Source organism: Scyliorhinus canicula, chromosome 3 (assembly GCF_902713615.1).
Source record: "Scyliorhinus canicula chromosome 3, sScyCan1.1, whole genome shotgun sequence".
NCBI lineage: Eukaryota > Metazoa > Chordata > Chondrichthyes > Carcharhiniformes > Scyliorhinidae > Scyliorhinus > Scyliorhinus canicula.
The window spans coordinates 193,102,806-193,122,281 of NC_052148.1; the positions used below are offsets into that span (position 1 = coordinate 193,102,806).

The 19,476-nt window shown below is 48.5% G+C and overlaps 1 protein-coding gene across 3 annotated transcripts in view; it reads right to left on the reverse strand.

Annotated features, from left to right (window-relative positions):
- The window catches only part of mmaa (metabolism of cobalamin associated A), an 88,666-nt gene that overhangs the window by 41,558 nt on the left and 27,632 nt on the right, over positions 1-19,476 (reverse strand). For all 3 annotated transcript variants that reach the window (XM_038791935.1, XM_038791936.1, XM_038791934.1), the window contains one exon: positions 4,965-5,135. In XM_038791935.1, coding sequence (XP_038647863.1) covers positions 4,965-5,135 — 171 coding nt within the window. The remainder of the gene's footprint in view (positions 1-4,964; positions 5,136-19,476) is intronic.

The window sequence follows — 19,476 nt, forward strand, 5'->3', positions numbered from 1 at the left end:
ACTCACTTTTCCAACGGGCAGGAGATACAGAAGTCTGAGAACACGCACGAACAGACTCAAAAACAGCTTCTTCCCCACTGTCACCAGACTCCTAAATTATCCTCTTATTGACTGACCTCATTAACACTACACCTGTATGCTTCAACCGATGCCAATGCTTATGTAGTTACATTGTATATCTTGTGTTGCCCTATTATGTATTCTCATGTATTTTCTTGAATTTTGTTTAATTCCCTTTTCTTCCATGTACTGAATGATCTGTTGAGCTGCTTGCAGAAAAATACTTTTCACTGTACCTCGGTACACGTGACAATAAACAAATCCAATCCAATCCAATTTGCACAAAACAGAGGTTTGTGCTGCCTGGCTTAGATTTATCGTTTAGGGCATAAAAGAGTCTGTGGCTCATGTTTCTGGAAGGTTAGCCAGCCTAGACGAATTGTCAGAGAAGTTCCAGCTCCCGAGAGAGAATATACTTTCAGGTACACGATATTTTATGCAAGTAGCTGCTTTCATTTTCTCGAGTTAGGGGAGGGTAAGATTTCTGATATCTATGAGCAGATGATGGCGACAGAGCAGACATTGTTGGAGATGGTAAAGAAGTAGTGGGAGGGCGAGCTGAGCTTGGTATTTTGAGTGTGGACGGAGGATCTTCACAGGGTCAACTTCACATCCTCATGTGAGTGGTGAAGCCTGATCCAGTTTAACATGGCACATGACTGTGGTGCATATGAGTGGGTTCTTGGCAGGGGTGGAGGATAGGTGTAAAGCAATGTTCTAGGATGCTGGCAAATCACATGCGAACGTTTTGATCTTGACCCAAGTTTGTTCGTTTCTGGGTCTCCTTTATTGATGCAATGTCTGGTATTTTGGGCGTTCAGTTGGAGCTGTGCTCGTTGATGACCATTTTTGGATTATCGGACTTGCCGGTGCTGCAGACGGGGACAAGGGCAGATGTCCAAGCCATCGCCTTGCTAATAGCCCGGAGGCGTGTTATGCTTGTATGGAGATCCCTGGTGCTGCCTGAGGCCTCGGCTTGGTTGGGGAACGTGATGGAATTTTTGCGCCTTGAGAAGATCAAGTACACCATGAGGGGGTCAGTGGAAGGGTTCTACTCGAGGTGACAGCCTTTCATCTCCTATTTCAGGGAACTGATCAGTGAGGGGGGAATGAGACAGTAGTTGGCAGATGAGGCGGTCAAGTTGGCAGGTGAGGCGGCATTAGTTACCCACTTAAGGGTCTCAATTGGACCAGGCGGCCCATCAAATGCCTCTGCTGCTCATAAAACCATTGTGGATGGGAATGTGCCAGCGGTAAACATGCCAGTGATGGTACAATGCCCTAATTTATGGATCCACCCACCTGCTTTCCCGCCTGCAGATAGCCGAAAAATTCAGCCCTTTGAGTTTTACGGTAGTCTGCAGCATTCTTCTTGTAGTGACACTATTGTAACAGATGAGACATATGGGAAATATCTGATCAGGAAAATGCCATCACTCATTCTATAAAAATTGTTTTTTGTCAGTTCAAGGGCTAACAAATAAGCAAAAGCTCATGATTACTTGTCACATTCATCAATGATAACATGACAAGCAATGCAGCAAAGAGAAAATTCGCTATTTCCACTAAAGGCCAAACAGACACGTTTTCTGTTCTCCTAAATTTCTGCTATTACTTAGAGTTAGAGTTTCCAATCTCTATATTTTTTTCATTGTTAATTCTTATTTTGGGCCAAATGTTGGCCTTTTAACGGTGATTTTAAATTGCTGCCCTTGATATAAAATCAATAACAGTACTAATGATCTGCTACCCTCTCTTTACTTTGATACTGTCAACAATAAACGTATCTGCATATCATCACCGTTTGCGGGCCAGTGAAGAATAAGCAGTTTGGATCTAGTTCTACAGAATGAAGTACAGCAGGTGGATATGTTTCAGTGGGAGAGATATTAATGATAACAATATCATTAGGCTTAGATTAGTTATGAAAAGGGGTAAGGAACAATCAAAACTGAAGAAACTCAACTAGAAGGGGGCTAATTTCAGTGGGCTGAAAAGGGCTATTGCCCAGATTAATTAGAAACAAAGATTGGCAGCTGAAACAGGAAATCAACAATGGCAGGTCTTTAAAAAGGCCAATGGTGGTGGAGAGTATTTGAAATCAGGGATGATCAAGTGGTCAAAATTGAAAGGGTGCAGATATAGGAGAGGATTGTTGGGCTGGAGGAGATTAGAGAAAGGAGGGGCAAAGTCAAGGCTGCATTTGAAAACAAAGATGAAAATTTTAAAATCCAGACATTGCTTTTACAGGAATCAATTTGGCTCAGTGAACAAACAGGTGATTGGTGAACAGGACTTGGCGTGAATTAGGACATGGCCAGCAGAGTTTTGGGTGACCTCAGGTTTACGTGGAGGAAGGGGTAGATTGGAAGAGTCAAGTCTCGAGGTAACAAATGCCTGGATGAGAGTAAATAGGAAATAGGTTTTTCCACTGGCAGTAGGACTACTCACCAGTGGACACACATCTAAGGTAACTGACAAAGAACCAGAGTAGCGGTTATATCATGGAATATGTTTTATTAATTCTAAATGTGTGGCTAGGCCAACATTTAATATCCATCCCTAATTGCCCTCGAGGTGGTATTGAGCTTCCTTCACTGTACTCCATGCAAAGTAGTTACACCCACAGTGTTTTGGGGGAGGGATACCAGGATTCTAACCCAGTGACAGTGAAGGGACAGCAATATATTTCCAAGTCATGGTGGTGGGTGACATGGAGGGAAACTTCCAGGTGGTGGTGGTGCTTCCATATGCTTGCTGCCTTTGTCCTTCTAGATCAGCGATGGACAACCTAGTCTCGCGGGTGGGTCGCATGAGTGGCCCTCCTTCATCGTAGTGAGCCGCAAGATTGAAATCAGCCGTGTTCACTAACCATGACCCCATGAGTAAGATTAAATAAATTTAATACGTGCCAAAAATTTCATAGCTAGTTATAGAAAATGCTTCATCATTTATATGTTAATAGAACTATCAACTACAAATGGTAAAAATAAAATAAATATTTACACTTTGGATGCAAAAGGAGAGCACGGCACCCACAGTCAATGCTGTGTACAATCAGCATGTGCCTCAGTTCACTTGCCCTGGCTTTACGTACATATCACTTTAGTCATACCAGTAGGGAAAAAACTACACAAATGGGAATCAGCAGAATGTGGCAAACCTGTGTGTGGGCAACGGTTAGTAAAATGTCTCATGGGCCACATTCAGAACCCAGGTGAGTTAGGATAATGCCTAACATGTAGCCCCTGGGCCATGGGTTGCCCACCACTGTTCTAGAGTATAGTGGTCATGGGTTTGGACAGTGCTGTGCAAGGAGCCTTGGCGAATCTATGCAATGCATCTTGTAGATGGTATACACTGGTACCACTGAGTGTCAGTGGTGGAGGGAATGAATGTTTGTGGATGGGATGACAATCAAGTGGGCAGTTTTGACTCAGTCAATTGGGAAGTGCTGTGGAAGACCCTGTCAAAGGCTGGCTATCCAGAGGAATTCATTAACATCTTCTGTCTCCTCCATAAGAAAATATCGGCGACAGACCTCACCAATGGAAATAAGACCTTCAAGTCAAGACTGGAGTCACGCATGGATGTGTCCTTGCCCCCACCCTTTTCTCCATCTTCAATGCCACCATCCTTCACCATGTCAAGGACAAGCTTCCCAGCGGAGTTGACATTGTCTACAGGATGAATGGACAACATTTCAACCTCAACCAGCTGAAATTCAAGAAGAAAATGACACTGATGCGCATTGAACTTCAGTATGAGGATGATATTGGTATCTCCACTCTCTCAGAAGTGAATCTCCAAGCCATGCTTGACACCTTTGCGGAAGCATACCAAAGGGTCAGCCTCAACCTCAAAAGACTCAAGTCCTTTACCAACCTGCCCCAGAGCAAGTTCAGGTCTCTCCCTCCATCAAGATCTACGGAGAAATCTTACCAAACGTGGAACATTTCCCAAATTCGGGGATTGCTCTAAGGCTGACGTTGATGTGGCGATTCAACATCGTATTCAAGCCACAGACACTTCCTTCAGACCTATCCACGGACGAGAATCTTTGACGACCACGCTATCAGTGCTCACACCAAGATCCTTGTTTACAAGGCAGTCAACATCCCAATTCTTCTATATGGCTCAGTAAACCTGGGCCGTGGAGAAGTACTATCAATGCTGTCTGAGACAATTCCGCACATCAGCTGGGAGGACAGGTGTACTAACACAGTGTCCTTGAAGGAGCCAAGATAATCCAGCATCGGAGACATGATGATTCAAAACAAACTCCACTAGGTCGGCCATGAGCTCAGGATGCCAGAGTCCTGACTGCCAAAACAAATCTTCTTTGCCAGGCTCAAGGAAGGTTTTCGAACAAGAGGACAAAGAAAGCACTTCAAGGACTCCCTGAAAGCTTAGCTAAAAAAATACAACATTGACATCAAAGCCGAGGAGACCTTGCTCAGAAGCCACCTACTTGGAGGAACCTCCTGATTAAAAGGGTACAATTCCTCAAGGACACCCAATGGCAAGATGAGGCCTGGAAAAGGAACCAGAGAAAGGAATACCAGTGATCTAGAATCGAAGGACCGATCCCACCTCCCAGAAACACCTGGGCAAGTGTGCCATCGAAGATACAGCTCTCGGATCAGGCTCATCAAGATCCCACAGAACCCATGACCAGTAATACAGAGTTGCTTAGGTGAACAATCATATTTGTTAGTGAGTGATCGCCAAAGAAGAAGAATGTGTTTCTTGAATATAATACCATTATTGTTAACATTTGAGCCACAATGTAAAAAAGGCTAATAACATTTAATGGTAGAGACATGGTACCACAAGTGGCCAGTTAAACACAGAATGAAGAATTTATGTGCGTTATGATTCTAAAAGAGTGCACATTCACTTACCTACAGTCTCTACAAGAACTAGATCATATCCTGCTCCTTCGCATAAAATAATTGCTTCATTTGTGGTCCTGGTTACTCCTCCCAACATACCCAGAGTGGGTGATGGACGGATATAAGCATTCATATCTCTTGCAAGTTCAGTCATCCGCGTTTTGTCACCCAAGAGTGACCCTGAAAATTGAAATAGCAAAATTAAAACAACTTCTCTCATGAAATATAGTGCCACTATTTTTGATGCCATTTCAAGAGTGTTGTAATTTTGAAATGTTCCAAGACTGAACACTTGAATTATATCTTTGCATCTACAATGCTTGCAATTTTCTTGTGGTTAGAGATTACAAATACATAGCCTTTGATAATCTATTTTCTGATTGGTTATTGAATTATTTGTTTGGTTATCACGTCAATTGCACAAAAATATTTTCCCTTCTTTCTGTTACTATGTTGATGGGTTAGCTTTCATTGTTTCCGTATTAGGCTTCCAATTTGTTCCTCAATGTTTATCAGTCTCTGTCAGTGCTGCCATTTCTCACTGCATATTGTCCTAATTGTGTTCTGCCACTTTTCCTTCTATTACTTTTCCAGTCTACTCCGTGTTCTTTTTGCATTCCCACCAATTTTGTACAACAGCTGACTTTTATCACAGCAATCTTTCTTAATTGCTGCCATTTAACTCTGATCTCTCCCTGAGAGATTCTTGTTACATTATCCTGATGAAGACAATTTCTGATTTTTGCTACTGCATCTTGGTTCCATCTTTACGGCTTTCTTTATATTCAATCTTCCTTCCTTCACCCTCCACAAGTCCTTTCTCAGATCAGGAATAACAAAGGCTTTAAGAAAACTATTGAATTAGAAAACCCCTCCACTTGACCTGAAAAGCTGACTAACACAACGTAAAAGGGCTCTTCTTCAACTAGCTGATCAAAGTGTTCTTGCTGCAGCATCCAGCTTACACATATAAATACATATTAAAACCATTTAACATAAGTTTACTGCAGTGTGCTAGCTTGGTTTGGTTGGTGGCCCTTTAGCAGTGGATGATGACTTTAAACCCCTCTTCGTGGCTTGAATACAATCAAACACATGAAACTTCAGTGCAGTACCAAGAGATTGCTACAAATAACTAGGTTTCCTATCCAAGTCCAAAGATGTGCAGGTTGGGTGGATTGGCCATGAAAAATTGCCCTTAGTGTCCAAAATTCTATGATTAACCTAGGACAAAGGTTCGGCACAAAATTGTGGGCCGAAGGGCCTGTTCTGTGCTGTATTTCTCTATCTATCTATCTGCCTTCTCAAATAGGCATACAAGATCCTGTGAACTATTCAGAGATGAGCACGGCAGTTTTCCAGCTGTTGTCAAGTAATTGCACCTCGGACATCCGGTGGCAGCAATGCTGAGCTAAGTCGCACGTTCGGCAGTTCCCGCTATCGTAGGACTTTTGGGCTCTTTTAAGGGCCCCAAACGGCGCTGGTTCAACGATTCCCGGTGTGTGAAGGTGTTTGGAGTAATATCTCCCGGGATTTATGGTGCGGACCCGGAGTGGGGCGAGGAAAAAAACGGCAGCAGCTCCCCTGGAAAAGCAGGAGGCCTAAGGTGAATGAACCCCCGCGGGCGGTGCTGGTGCAGTTCCACCGGTTCAGTGACCGGGAGTGTGTGCTGTGATGGGCCAAGAAGGTGAGGAGCAGCAAGTGGGAGAATTCGGTCGTGCGCATCTACCAGGACTGGAGTGCGGAGGTTGGTGGATGGGTTGGGACTGCTATTTGGGAGCTGCGTCGGGGGGGGAGGTGGGGTGGGGCAGTGTGAAAGCGCGGGCTTTCCTCTGGTTTACCGCGCTGCGGGACGAGGGGGGTGGAGCTGGAGGCAAAGGGAATGGATATCAGTTCCGTTTTCCCACGCCGGAGCGGTGCCAAGGAGCTGCTGCAGGGTGGGGGTGATCCCATATCGGATGGGGTCAGAGTTAGGGTGGGAGCTGCCTGGGTCTGCAGAAGTCAGCTGGCTCATGGGTGTACTATGGAGGGAGTGTCGCGGCTAGGAGGGGTCCTAGACTGGTGGGGGCGTTGCTGCTGGAATGGCCAGGGAGGAACTGGTGCGGGTCGGGGTGAGGTTCTATCGCCATGGGAAATGGGCCGAGTGGGGGGTGCTGGCCAGGGGCGAGCAGTCGATGGGCTATGGCTAGTCGGCAGGGGAGGGGGGCGGGGTGCCCCCTAATCCGGCTGATCACGTGGAACGTGAGGGGGTTGAATGGGCCGGTTAAGCGGGCCCGAGTGTTTTCGCATCTGATGGGGCTGAAGGCAGACGTGGCCATGCTTCAGGAGACTCACCTGAAGGTGGTGGACCAGGTTCGTCTGAGGAAGGGGTGGGTGGGGCAAGTTTTCCATTCAGGGCTCGACGCCAAGAACCGGGGGGTGGCGATCCTGGTGGGGAAGAGGGTGGCGTTTGAGGCGTCTGAGGTGGTGGCTGATAGTGGCTGCAGATATGTGATGGTGAGCGGTAAGCTGCAGGGGGAGAGGATGGTGTTGGTAAATGTATATGCCCCAAATTGGGATGATGTTGGTTTCATGAGGCGTATGTTGGGCCGCATTCCTGACCTGGAGGCCGCATTCCTGACCTGGATTTACTGATCATGGGGGGGGAAACTTTAAAACGGTGCTGGATCCCCCACTGGATCGTTCTAGTTCTAAAACGGGCAGGAGGCCGGCGGCAGCCAAGGTGTTGAGGGGGTTTATGGACCAGATGGCAGGGATGGATCCGTGGAAGTTTGGGAGGCCGAGGGCTCGGGAGTACTCTTTTTTTCTCCCACGTGCACAGGGTTTATTCCCGTATTGATTGTTTGTCCTGAGTAGGGGGCTGGTCCCGAGGGTGGAGGATACCGAATATTCGGCTATAGAGATTTCAGACCATGCTCCGCATTGGGTGGATCTGGAGATGGGGGAGGTGCGGGACCAGCGCCCGCTTTGGCGTTTGGACGTGGGGTTGTTGGCTGATGAGGAGGTGTGTAGAGGTCCGGGGATGTATTGAGAGGTACCTCGAGGCCAATGATACTGGGGAGGTCCGGGTGGGGATGGTGTGGGAGGCTCTGAAGGCAGTGATTAGGGGGGAGCTGATTTTCATCCAAGCCCATAGGGAGAGGGGGGAGAGGAGGGAGAGGGAGAGACTGGTGGGGGAGCTGCTGAGTGTAGATAGGAGGTATGCGGAGGCCCAGGAGGAGGGATTGTTGGGGGAGCGGCGTAGCCTGCAGGCTAAGTTTGATTTACTGACCACCAGGAAGGCGGAGACACAGTGGAGGAAGGCGCAGGGAGCGGTCTACGAATATGGGGGCCGGGGGGGGGGAGAATGGGGGGGATGGAGAGCTTTTTGAACAGGCTGCGATTTCCAAGGGTGCAGGAGGAGCAGGTGGAGGGACTGGGGGCGCCGATCGAGTTGGAGGAGCTGGTTAGAGGGATTGGCCACATGCAGTCGGGGAAGACGCCGGGACCGGATGGGTTCCCGGTTGAATTTTATAAAAAATATGCGGACCTGTTGGGCCCCCTGTTGGTTCGGACCTTTAACGAGGCATGGGAGGGGGGAGTTTTGCCCCCGACAATGTCACGGGCACTGATTTCCCTGATCCTGAAGCGAGATAAGGACCCCCTGCAGTGTGGATCATATAGGCCAATTTCACTGTTGAACGTGGACGCCAAGTTGCTGGCAAAGATCTTGGCCACTAGAGGACTGTGTGCCGTGGGTGATACATGAAGATCAGACGGGTTTTGTGAAGGGGAGGCAGCTGAACACTAACGTGCGAAGGCTGCTAAATGTGATAATGATGCCGGCGGCAGAAGGAGAGGCGGAGATTGTGGTGGCATTAGATGCGGAGAAGGCCTTTGATAGGGTTGAGTGGGGGTACTTGTGGGAGGTGTTAGAGAGGTTCAGGTTTGGGGAGGGGTTAATTAAATGGGCGAGGTTGCTGTACGAGGCCCCGATGGCGAGTGTAGCGACAAATGGGAGGAGGTCCCATTGGGACGAGACAGGTGTGCACCCTGCCCCCCCTTGCTTTTTGTGTTGGCAATTGAGCCTCTGGCCATGGCGCTAAGGGAGTCGGGGAGGTGGAGGGGTCTGGTGCGGGGTTGGGAGGAGCATCGAGTGTCACTTTATGCAGATGACCTATTGCTGTATGTAGCAGACCCGGTGGGGGGAATGCAGGAGGTGATGGAGATTCTTGCTGAGTTTGGGAGTTTCTCGGGCTACAAGTTGAACCTGGGCAAGAGCGAGCTGTTTGTTGTACACCAGGGTGATCAGGAGGGGGGAATTGGTAGGCTCCCGCTAAAAAGGGCAGTGAGGAGTTTTAGGTACCTGGGGGTTCAGGTGGCTAGGAGTTGGGGGACTTTGCATAAACTTAATTTTACTAGGTTGGTGGAGCAGATGGAGGAGGAGTTCAAAAGGTGGGACATGCTGCCGCTGTCGTTGGCGGGTAGAGTACAGTCCGTTAAAATGACGGTGCTCCCGAGGTTTTTGTTTTTGTTCCAGTGCCTCCCCATCCTTATTCCGAGGGCCTTTTTTAGGAGGGTGAACAGCAGCATCACGGGATTTGTTTGGGCGCATGGGACTCCGAGGGTCTTTTTGGAGTGGGGCAGGGATGGAGGGGGGCTGGCGCTGCCCAACCTCTCTGGGTACTATTGGGCGGCTAATGTCTCGATGGTACGCAAGTGGGTAATGGATGGGGAGGGGGCAGCATGGAAACGGATGGAGATGGCGTCCTGCGGAGACACAAACCTGAAGGCACTGGTAACGGCGCCGTTGCCGCTCCCTCCAACGAGGTACACCACGAGCCCGGTGGTGGCGGCTACCCTCAAGATTTGGGGGCAGTGGAGGCGACACAGGGAGGAAGTGAGGGGCTTGGTGGAGGCCCCGCTGCGGGGGAACCACCGGTTTGTCCCAGAGAACATTGATGGCGGGTTCCTGGGGTGGAACAGGGCGGGCATAAGGAAGTTGGGAGACGGGAGGTTTGCGTGCCTGGGTGAGCTGGAGGAGAAGTTGGAGCTCCCCCCGGGGAATATGTTCAGGTACCTTCAGGTCAAGGCGTTTGCTAGGCGGCAGGTGGAGGGGTTCCCTTTGCTGCCCCCGCGGGGGATAAGGGATAGGGTGCTTTTGGGGGTGTGGGTCGGGAATGGGAAGGTGTCTGACATCTATCAGGTGATGCAGGAGGTGGAGGAGGCGTCGGTAGAGGAGCTGAAGGCTAAGTGGGAAGTGGAGCTGGGGAAGCAGATTGAGGAGGGGACATGGGCGAACGCCCTGGAGAGGGTGAACTCCTCCTCTTCATGTGCGAGGCTTAGCCTCATCCGGTTCAAGGTACTGCACAGGGCTCATATGTCCAGGACGAGGATAAGCAGGTTTTTTGGGGCTGAGGACAGGTGCATTAGGTGTTCGGGGAGCCCAGCGAACCATGCCCATATGTTTTGGGCATGCCCGGCACTGGGGGAATTCTGGCAGGGGGTGGCGAGGACGGTGTCGAGGGTGGTAGGGTCCTGGGTCAAGCCAGGCTGGGGACTCGCGATATTTGGGGTTGGGGTGGAGCCGGGAGTGCAGGAGGCGAAAGAGGCCGGTGTTTTGGCCTTTGCGTCCCTAGTAGCCCGGCGGAGGATCTTGTTGCAATGGAAAGATGCGAGGCCCCCAAGCGTGGAGACCTGGATCAATGACATGGCGGGATTCATTAAGTTGGAGAAGGTCAAATTCGCCCTGAGGGGGTCGGTACAAGGGTTCTTTAGGCGGTGGCAGCCTTTCCTTGACTTTCTGGCTCAACGATAGGGAACTAGGTCAGCAGCAGCGGTTTATTTTTAATTTATTTTGTTGTTCATCAGGTTTGGGGGCGGGGGGGGGGGGGGTTGTTGGGGGCTCGTTATATGTGTTGTTACGGGTCCGGGGGAGTGTTTATTATTGTTATTATTATTGTTTTGTTGTTATACATTTTTCAAAAATTTCAATAAAAATTATTTTTTAAAAAAGTAATTGCACCTCAACCAACACACTACTCCACATTTCCCCACCATCATAGCATCCACTTGACCAAAATCCTGAACCACTAAAACAGAATCTCTAGTCATTTATCCCATTACTGTTTAAGACTTTACTATGTTCATATATGCTGCAATGTTTGTCTACATTACAATGACTATACTTCAAAAAGTGTTTCAATGGTTGTGATGCATTTTGGAACATCCCAAGAATGTGAAAGGCACTTTATAAATGCAAGTTTGTTCTTGTTTCTTTCCGCACAAAATCTGTGTGTTTACACTCCAATGCAGTATGAAGAATTGCTGCATCCTTCAGATTGGACATTATTCAAGGGTCAATCAACCTGTTCCTGTAATTAAGTTGGCCATTAAGGATCCCATGGCACCATTTAAAGACCAACAATCAGTTTCCCTGTATTCCTTCTCAACAATACTAGCGTAAAATATTTATTGGTCACTCATTTGAGTGCTCTTTATGGAATCTTACTGTGTGAAAATGGTTTTCATTACTTAGTATTCTGTGCACCAACTAAGTTAGCCATTAATATTTTAATGTAAATATTGACATGCTATAAATACATGAAGCATATCAGCTCTAGTTATGTCATGACACATGCTTCTGGCAAAAACAGATTTGGACAGTAAAAAAAGTTTGTGAAATCCACAGCATGAAATAAAAAAGGACCGCTGTGTGAAATGACAAGGCCATGACCTGAACTCGTATTCAGATAACTGTATAAACTCAACTTTGCTCTCATGTCACCAGAACATCTTGATACAATTACGATATGTAATTCCTAGAGATGAACTGCATGGTGTATCCCAAATGCATGGCCATTTGGATGTCCTCTCAATTAGTGATCTAGTGCACTGTCAGACAAGTTCCTGATCTGCTTCATATGATTCAAGGAAGCAACAATGGATGCAATAGCCGAGTAAAGAAATACAGTAATCTCAACAGGAGCCATGCAGATTATAACATTGGTCAGGAAGGGCAGCACGGTGGCCTAGTGGTTAGCACAGCTGCCTCACGGCGCTGAGGTCCCAGGTTCGATCCCGGCTCTGGGTCACTGTCCGTGTGGAGTTTGCACATTCTCCCCGTGTCTGCGTGGGTTTCACCCCCACAACCCAAAAATGTGCAGAGGAGGTGGATTGGCCACACTAAATTGCCCCTTAATTGGAAAAAATAATTGGGTAATCTAAATTTTAAAAAAAAATAACATTGGTCAGGAAATGGTGTATCATTAAAAACGGCCTTGGTATCCCTGAATCAGGTTGGGGAAAAAAGTCACAGAACTCCACTGAAAGCAAATATGGATGACAAGCAAAGATATATCCAAATAGGGGTGGCACAGTTGTGAGCATTGTTACCTCTTGGCGCCAAGGATCCGGGTTCGATCCAGCCGTGGGTCACTATCGATGTGGAGTTTGCACATTTTCCCCGTGACTGCGTGGGCATCACCCCCACAACCCAAAGATGTGCAGGGTAGGTGGATTGGCCATGCTAATTTGCCCCTTACTTGGAAAAAAAGAATGAGGTACTCTAAATTAAAAAAAGATATATCCAAATAACCTGCCAACACTTTATTGCAATAAAACGACAAAGAAATAACAAAGAACAAAGAAAAATTACAGCACAGGAACAGACCCTTCGGCCCTCCAAGCCTGCACCGATCCAGATCCTCTATCTATAATTGTCACCTATGTTCAAAGGATATGCTCCCTGCCCATTCATGTATCTGTCTAGATACATCTTAAATGACGCTATCGTGCCCACCTCTACCACCTTCGCCGGCAATGCGTTCCAGGCACCCACCACCCTCTGCGTAAAGAACTTTCCACGCACATCTCCCTTAAACTTTTCCCCTCTCTCCTTGAACTCGTGACCCCTAGTAATCGAGTCCCACACTCTGGGAAAAAGCTTCTTGCTATCCACCCTGTCTATACCTCTCATGATTTTGTAGACCCCAATTAGGTCCCCCTCGACCTCTGTCTTTCTAATGAAAATAATCCTCATCTTCTCAACCTCTCTTCATAGCTAGCGCCCTCCGGGCAGCACGGTAGCATTGGGGATAGCACAATCGCTTCACAGTTCCAGGGTCCCAGGTTCGATTCTGGCTTGGGTCACTGTCTGTGCGGAGTCTGCACATCCTCCCCGTGTGTGCGTGGGTTTTCTCCGGGTGCTCCGGTTTCCTCCCACAGTCCAAAGATGTGCAGGTTAGGTGGATTGGCCATGATAAATTGCCCTTAGTGTCCAAAATTGCCCTTAGTGTTAGACATAGACATAGACATAGAACGATACAGCGCAGTACAGGCCCTTCGGCCCTCGATGTTGCACCGACATGGAAAAAATCTAAAGGCCATCTAACCTACACTATGCCCTTATCATCCATATGCTTATCCAATAAATTTTTAAATGCCCTCAATGTTGGCGTGTTCACTACTGTTGCAGGTAGGGCATTCCACGGCCTCACCACTCTTTGCGTAAAAAACCCACCTCTGACCTCTGTCCTATATCTATTACCCCTCAATTTAAGGCTATGTCCCCTCATGCTAGCCACCTCCATCCGCGGGAGAAGGCTCTCGCTGTCCACCCTATCTAACCCTCTGATCATTTTGTATGCCTCTATTAAGTCACCTCTTAACCTTCTTCTCTCTAACGAAAACAACTTCAAGTCCATCAGCCTTTCCTCATAAGATTTTCCCTCCATACCAGGCAACATCCTGGTAAATCTCCTCTGCACCCGTTCCAAAGCTTCCACGTCCTTCCTATAATGAGGCGACCAGAACTGTACGCAATACTCCAAATGCGGCCGTACTAGAGTTTTGTACAACTGCAACATGACCTCATGGCTCCGGAACTCAATCCCTCTACCAATAAAGGCCAACACACCATAGGCCTTCTTCACAACCCTATCAACCTGGGTGGCAACTTTCAGGGATCTATGTACATGGACACCGAGATCCCTCTGCTCATCCACACTACCAAGAATTTTACCATTAGCCAAATATTCCGCATTTCTGTTATTCTTTCCAAAGTGAATCACCTCACACTTCTCCACATTAAACTCCATTTGCCACCTCTCAGCCCAGCTCTGCAGCTTATCTATGTCCCTCTGTAACCTGCAACATCCTTCCGCACTGTCTACAACTCCACCGACTTTAGTGTCGTCTGCAAATTTACTCACCCATCCTTCTGCGCCCTCCTCTAGGTCATTTATAAAAATGACAAACAGCAACGGCCCCAGAACAGATCCTTGTGGTACGCCACTCGTAACTGAACTCCATTCTGAACATTTCCCATCAACTACCACTCTCTGTCTTCTTTCAACTAGCCAATTTCTGATCCACATCTCTAAATCACCCTCAATCCCCAGCCTCCGTATTTTCTGCAATAGCCGACCGTGGGGAACCTTATCAAACGCTTTACTGAAATCCATATACACCACATCAACTGCTCTACCCTCGTCTACCTGTTCAGTCACCTTCTCAAAGAACTCGATAAGGTTTGTGAGGCATGACCTACCCTTCACAAAACCATGCTGACTGTCCCTAATCATATTATTCCTATCTAGATGATTATAAATCGTATCTTTTATAATCCTCTCCAAGACTTTACCCACCACAGACGTTAGGCTCACCGGCCTATAGTTACCGGGGTTATATCTACTCCCCTTCTTGAACAAAGGGACCACATTTGCTATCCTCCAGTCCTCTGGCACTATTCCTGTAGCCAATGATGACCTAAAAATCAAAGCCAAAGGCTCAGCAATCTCTTCCCTGGCTTCCCAGAGAATCCTAGGATAAATCCCATCCGGCCCCGGGGACTTATCTATTTTCACCTTGTTCAGAATTGCCAACACTTCTTCCCTACGCACCTCAATGCCATCTATTCTAATAGCCTGGGTCTCAGCATTCTCCTCCACAATATTATCTTTTTCTTGAGTGAATACTGACGAAAAGTATTCATTTAGTATCTCGCTTATCTCCTCAGCCTCCACACACAACTTCCCACCACTGTCCTTGACTGGCCCTACTCTTACCCTAGTCATTCTTTTATTCCTCACATACCTATAGAAAGCTTTTGGGTTTTCCTTGATCCTACCTGCCAAAGACTTCTCATGTCCCCTCCTTGCTCGTCTCAGCTCTCTCTTTAGATCCTTCCTCGCTTCCTTGTAACTATCAAGCGCCCCAACTGAAACTTCACGCCTCATCTTCACATAGGCCTCCTTCTTCCTCTTAACAAGAGATTCCACTTCTTTGGTAAACCACGGTTCCCTCACTCGACCCCTTCCTCCCTGCCTGACTGGTACGTATTTATCAAGAACATGCAATAGCTGTTCCTTGAACAAGCTCCACATATCCAGTGTGCCCAACCCTTGCAGCCTACTTCTCCAACCAACACATCCTAAGTCATGTCTAATGGCATCATAATTGCCCTTCCCCCAGCTATAACTCTTGCCCTGCGGGGTATACTTATCCCTTTCCATCACTAACGTAAAGGTCACCGAATTGTGGTCACTGTTTCCAAAGTGCTCACCTACCTCCAGATCTAACACCAGGCCTGGTTCATTACCCAAAACCAAATCCAATGTGGCCTCGCCTCTTGTTGGCCTGTCAACATATTGTGTCAGGAAACCCTCCTGCACACATTGTACAAAGAACGACCCATCTAATGTACTCGAACTATATCTTTTCCAGTCAATATTTGGAAAGTTAAAGTCTCCCATAACAACTACCCTGTTACTTTCGCTCTTTTCCAGAATCATCTTCGCCATCCTTTCCTCTACATCCCTAGAACTATTAGGTGGCCTATAGAAAACTCCCAACAGGGTGACCTCTCCTTTCCTGTTTCTAACCTCAGCCCATACTACCTCAGAAGAAGAGTCCCCATCTAGCATCCTTTCTGCCACCGTAATACTGTCCTTGACTAGCAGCGCCACACCTCCCCCTCTTTTGCCCCCTTCTCTGAGCTTACTAAAACACCTAAACCCCGGAACCTGCAACAACCATTCCTGTCCCTGCTCTATCCATGTCTCTGAAATGGCCACAACATCGAAGTCCCAGGTACTAACCCATGCTGCCAGTTCCCCTACCTTATTTCGTATACTCCTGGCATTGAAGTAGACACACTTCAAACCACCTACCTGAACACTGGCACCCTCCTGAGAAGTCAAATCTGTGCTCCTGACCTCTATACTCTCAATCTCCCGTACCCCAAAACTACAATCCAGGTTCCCATGCCCCTGCTGAATTAGTTTAAATCCCCCCAAAGAGCACTAACAAATCTCCCCCCCAGGATATTGGTGCCCCTCAGGTTCAGATGTAGACCATCCTGTCTATAGAGGTCCCACCTTCCCCAGAAAGAGCCCCAGTTATCCAGAAATCTGAATCCCTCCCGCCTGCACCATCCCTGTAGCCACGTGTTTAATTGCTCTCTCTCCCTATTCCTCATCTCACTATCACGTGGCACGGGCAACAACCCAGAGATAACAACTCTGTTTGTTCTCGCTCTGAGCTTCCATCCTAGCTCCCTAAAGGCCTGCCTGACATCCTTGTCCCCTTTCCTGCCTATGTCGTTAGTGCCAATGTGGACTACGACTTGGGGCTGCTCCCCCTCCCCCTTAAGGACCCGGAAAACACGATCCGAGACATCACGTACCCTTGCACCTGGGAGGCAACATACCAAACGTGAGTCTCTCTCGCTCCCACAAAATCTCCTATCTGTACCCCTGACTATTGAGTCCCCAATTACTAATGTTCTACTCCTTTCCCCCCTTCCCTTCTGAGCAACAGGGACAGACTCCGTGCCAGAGGCCCGTACCCCATGGCTTACCCCTGGTAAGTCGTCCCCCCCACAAGTATCCAAAACGGTATACTTGTTACTCAGGGGAACGACCGCAGGGGGTCCCTGCACTGACTGCTTCTTCCCAATCCCTCTTACAGTTACCCATCTATCTCCAGTCTTTGGTGTAACTACTTCCCTGAAGCTCCTATCTATGACCCCCTCTGCCTCCCGAATGATCCGAAGTTCATCCAGCTCAAGCTCCAGGTCCCTAACACGGTTTTTGAGGAGCTGGAGTTGGGTGCACTTCCCACAGATGAAATCGGCAGGGACACTGACGGCGTCCCTCACCTCAAACATTCTGCAGGAGGAGCATTGTACTGCCTTCCCTGACATCACCTCTAGATTTAAAAAAAAAACAAGAAAAAGAAAAAGAAAGGAAGGGCTTACCTGATATTACCTCAAACCCTGCTCCCGCTGAAAGGTAAGCAAATTTAAAGGCACTCACTCACCTTCACGACAGGCCCCTGCTCCCGCTTCCCAACCACCGTGGGGTGGGGGGGTTGGTTAGAGGAGGAGGTAGGGTGGGGGGGTTGGTTAGAGGAGGAGGTAGGGTGGGAAACACTCACGAAGTGTTTCGGGTTTAACTGTCACTTGCCAACAGCCTCTCCACAAACCACCTTCAACTTAGGCTGACCGCACTGCACGTATGCAAATTTCCCCAGAACAGCTGATCAGTAGCTCTGCTCTGCTGCCCTCTGCTGGATGATTGCCTTCACTCAAACTCCTCGGGTCTCCTTCGCAGATTCCCCTTCAACTTAGGCTGACCGCACTGCACGTATGCAAATTTCCCCAGAACAGCTGATCAGTAGCTCTGCTCTGCTGCCCTCTGCTGGATGATTGCCTTCACTCAAACTCCTCGGGTCTCCTTCGCAGATTCCCCTTCAACTTAGGCTGACCGCACTGCACGTATGCAAATTTCCCCAGAACAGCTGATCAGTAGCTCTGCTCTGCTGCCCTCTGCTGGATGATTGCCTTCACTCAAACTCCTCGGGTCTCCTTCGCAGATATCCCTTCAACTTAGGCTGACCGCACTGCACGTATGCAAATTTCCCCAGAACAGCTGATCAGTAGCTCTGCTCTGCTGCCCTCTGCTGGATGATTGCCTTCACTCAAACTCCTCGGGTCTCCTTCGCAGATTCCCCTTCAACTTAGGCTGACCGCACTGCACGTATGCAAATTTCCCCAGAACAGCTGATCAGTAGCTCTGCTCTGCTGCCCTCTGCTGGATGATTGCCTTCACTCAAACTCCTCGGGTCTCCTTCGCAGATTCCCCTTCAACTTAGGCTGACCGCACTGCACGTATGCAAATTTCCCCAGAACAGCTGATCAGTAGCTCTGCTCTGCTGCCCTCTGCTGGATGATTGCCTTCACTCAAACTCCTCGGGTCTCCTTCGCAGATTCCCCTTCAACTTAGGCTGACCGCACTGCACGTATGCACATTTCCCCAGAACAGCTGATCAGTAGCTCTGCTCTGCTGCCCTCTGCTGGATGATTGCCTTCACTCAAACTCCTCGGGTCTCCTTCGCAGATTCCCCTTCAACTTAGGCTGACCGCACTGCACGTATGCAAATTTCCCCAGAACAGCTGATCAGTAGCTCTGCTCTGCTGCCCTCTGCTGGATGATTGCCTTCACTCAAACTCCTCGGGTCTCCTTCGCAGATTCCCCTTCAACTTAGGCTGACCGCACTGCACGTATGCAAATTTCCCCAGAACAGCTGATCAGTAGCTCTGCTCTGCTGCCCTCTGCTGGATGATTGCCTTCACTCAAACTCCTCGGGTCTCCTTCGCAGATTACCCTTCAACTTAGGCTGACCGCACTGCACGTATGCAAATTTCCCCAGAACAGCTGATCAGTAGCTCTGCTCTGCTGCCCTCTGCTGGATGATTGCCTTCACTCAAACTCCTCGGGTCTCCTTCGCAGATTCCCCTTCAACTTAGGCTGACCGCACTGCACGTATGCAAATTTCCCCAGAACAGCTGATCAGTAGCTCTGCTCTGCTGCCCTCTGCTGGATGTTGGGTGGGGTTACTGGGTTATGGGGATAGGGTGGAGGTGTTAACCTTGGGTGGGGTGCTCTTTCCAGGAGCCGGTGCAGACTCGATGGGCCGAATGGCCTCCTTCTGCACTGTAAATTCTATGAAATATCAGGCAACATCCTGGTGAACCTCCTCTGCATCTTCTCCAAAGTATCCACATCCTTTTGGTAATGTGGCGACCTGAACTGTACGCATTATTCCACTTGTCAAAATGTAAAAATAAAAACAATGAATATCTGAAGGGAATACTGTACAAGTCATTAATCTGATTTTAGGTATCAAAATGATGGCAGAAAACGATCTGGAGCTGGATTTTCCTATTTGGAGACTATGTCCCATGCCGGAGTGGGAACGGTGGTCTTTTACGTCAGGAAAACTGGTGCAAAACGGCCACCGATTCCCCGTTTTGCTGGGGGCTAGCAGGAAGGCAGCATGGAGCATCTGGCTCTAGCTGCCGATACGCCCCGGAGAATTGCCGGGTCCGTGGCCATGCATGCGCATGGCGGCGGCCTTCATGGCGGGTGCTGCTCGTGATCCGGCCCACAAAATAGTTCTGTCGGGAATTAATTTTGGCGTTGTCGACCGGAGAATCCAGCCCCTGCTCTTTCCAAGATAAAAAGGAAATTGCTGACCA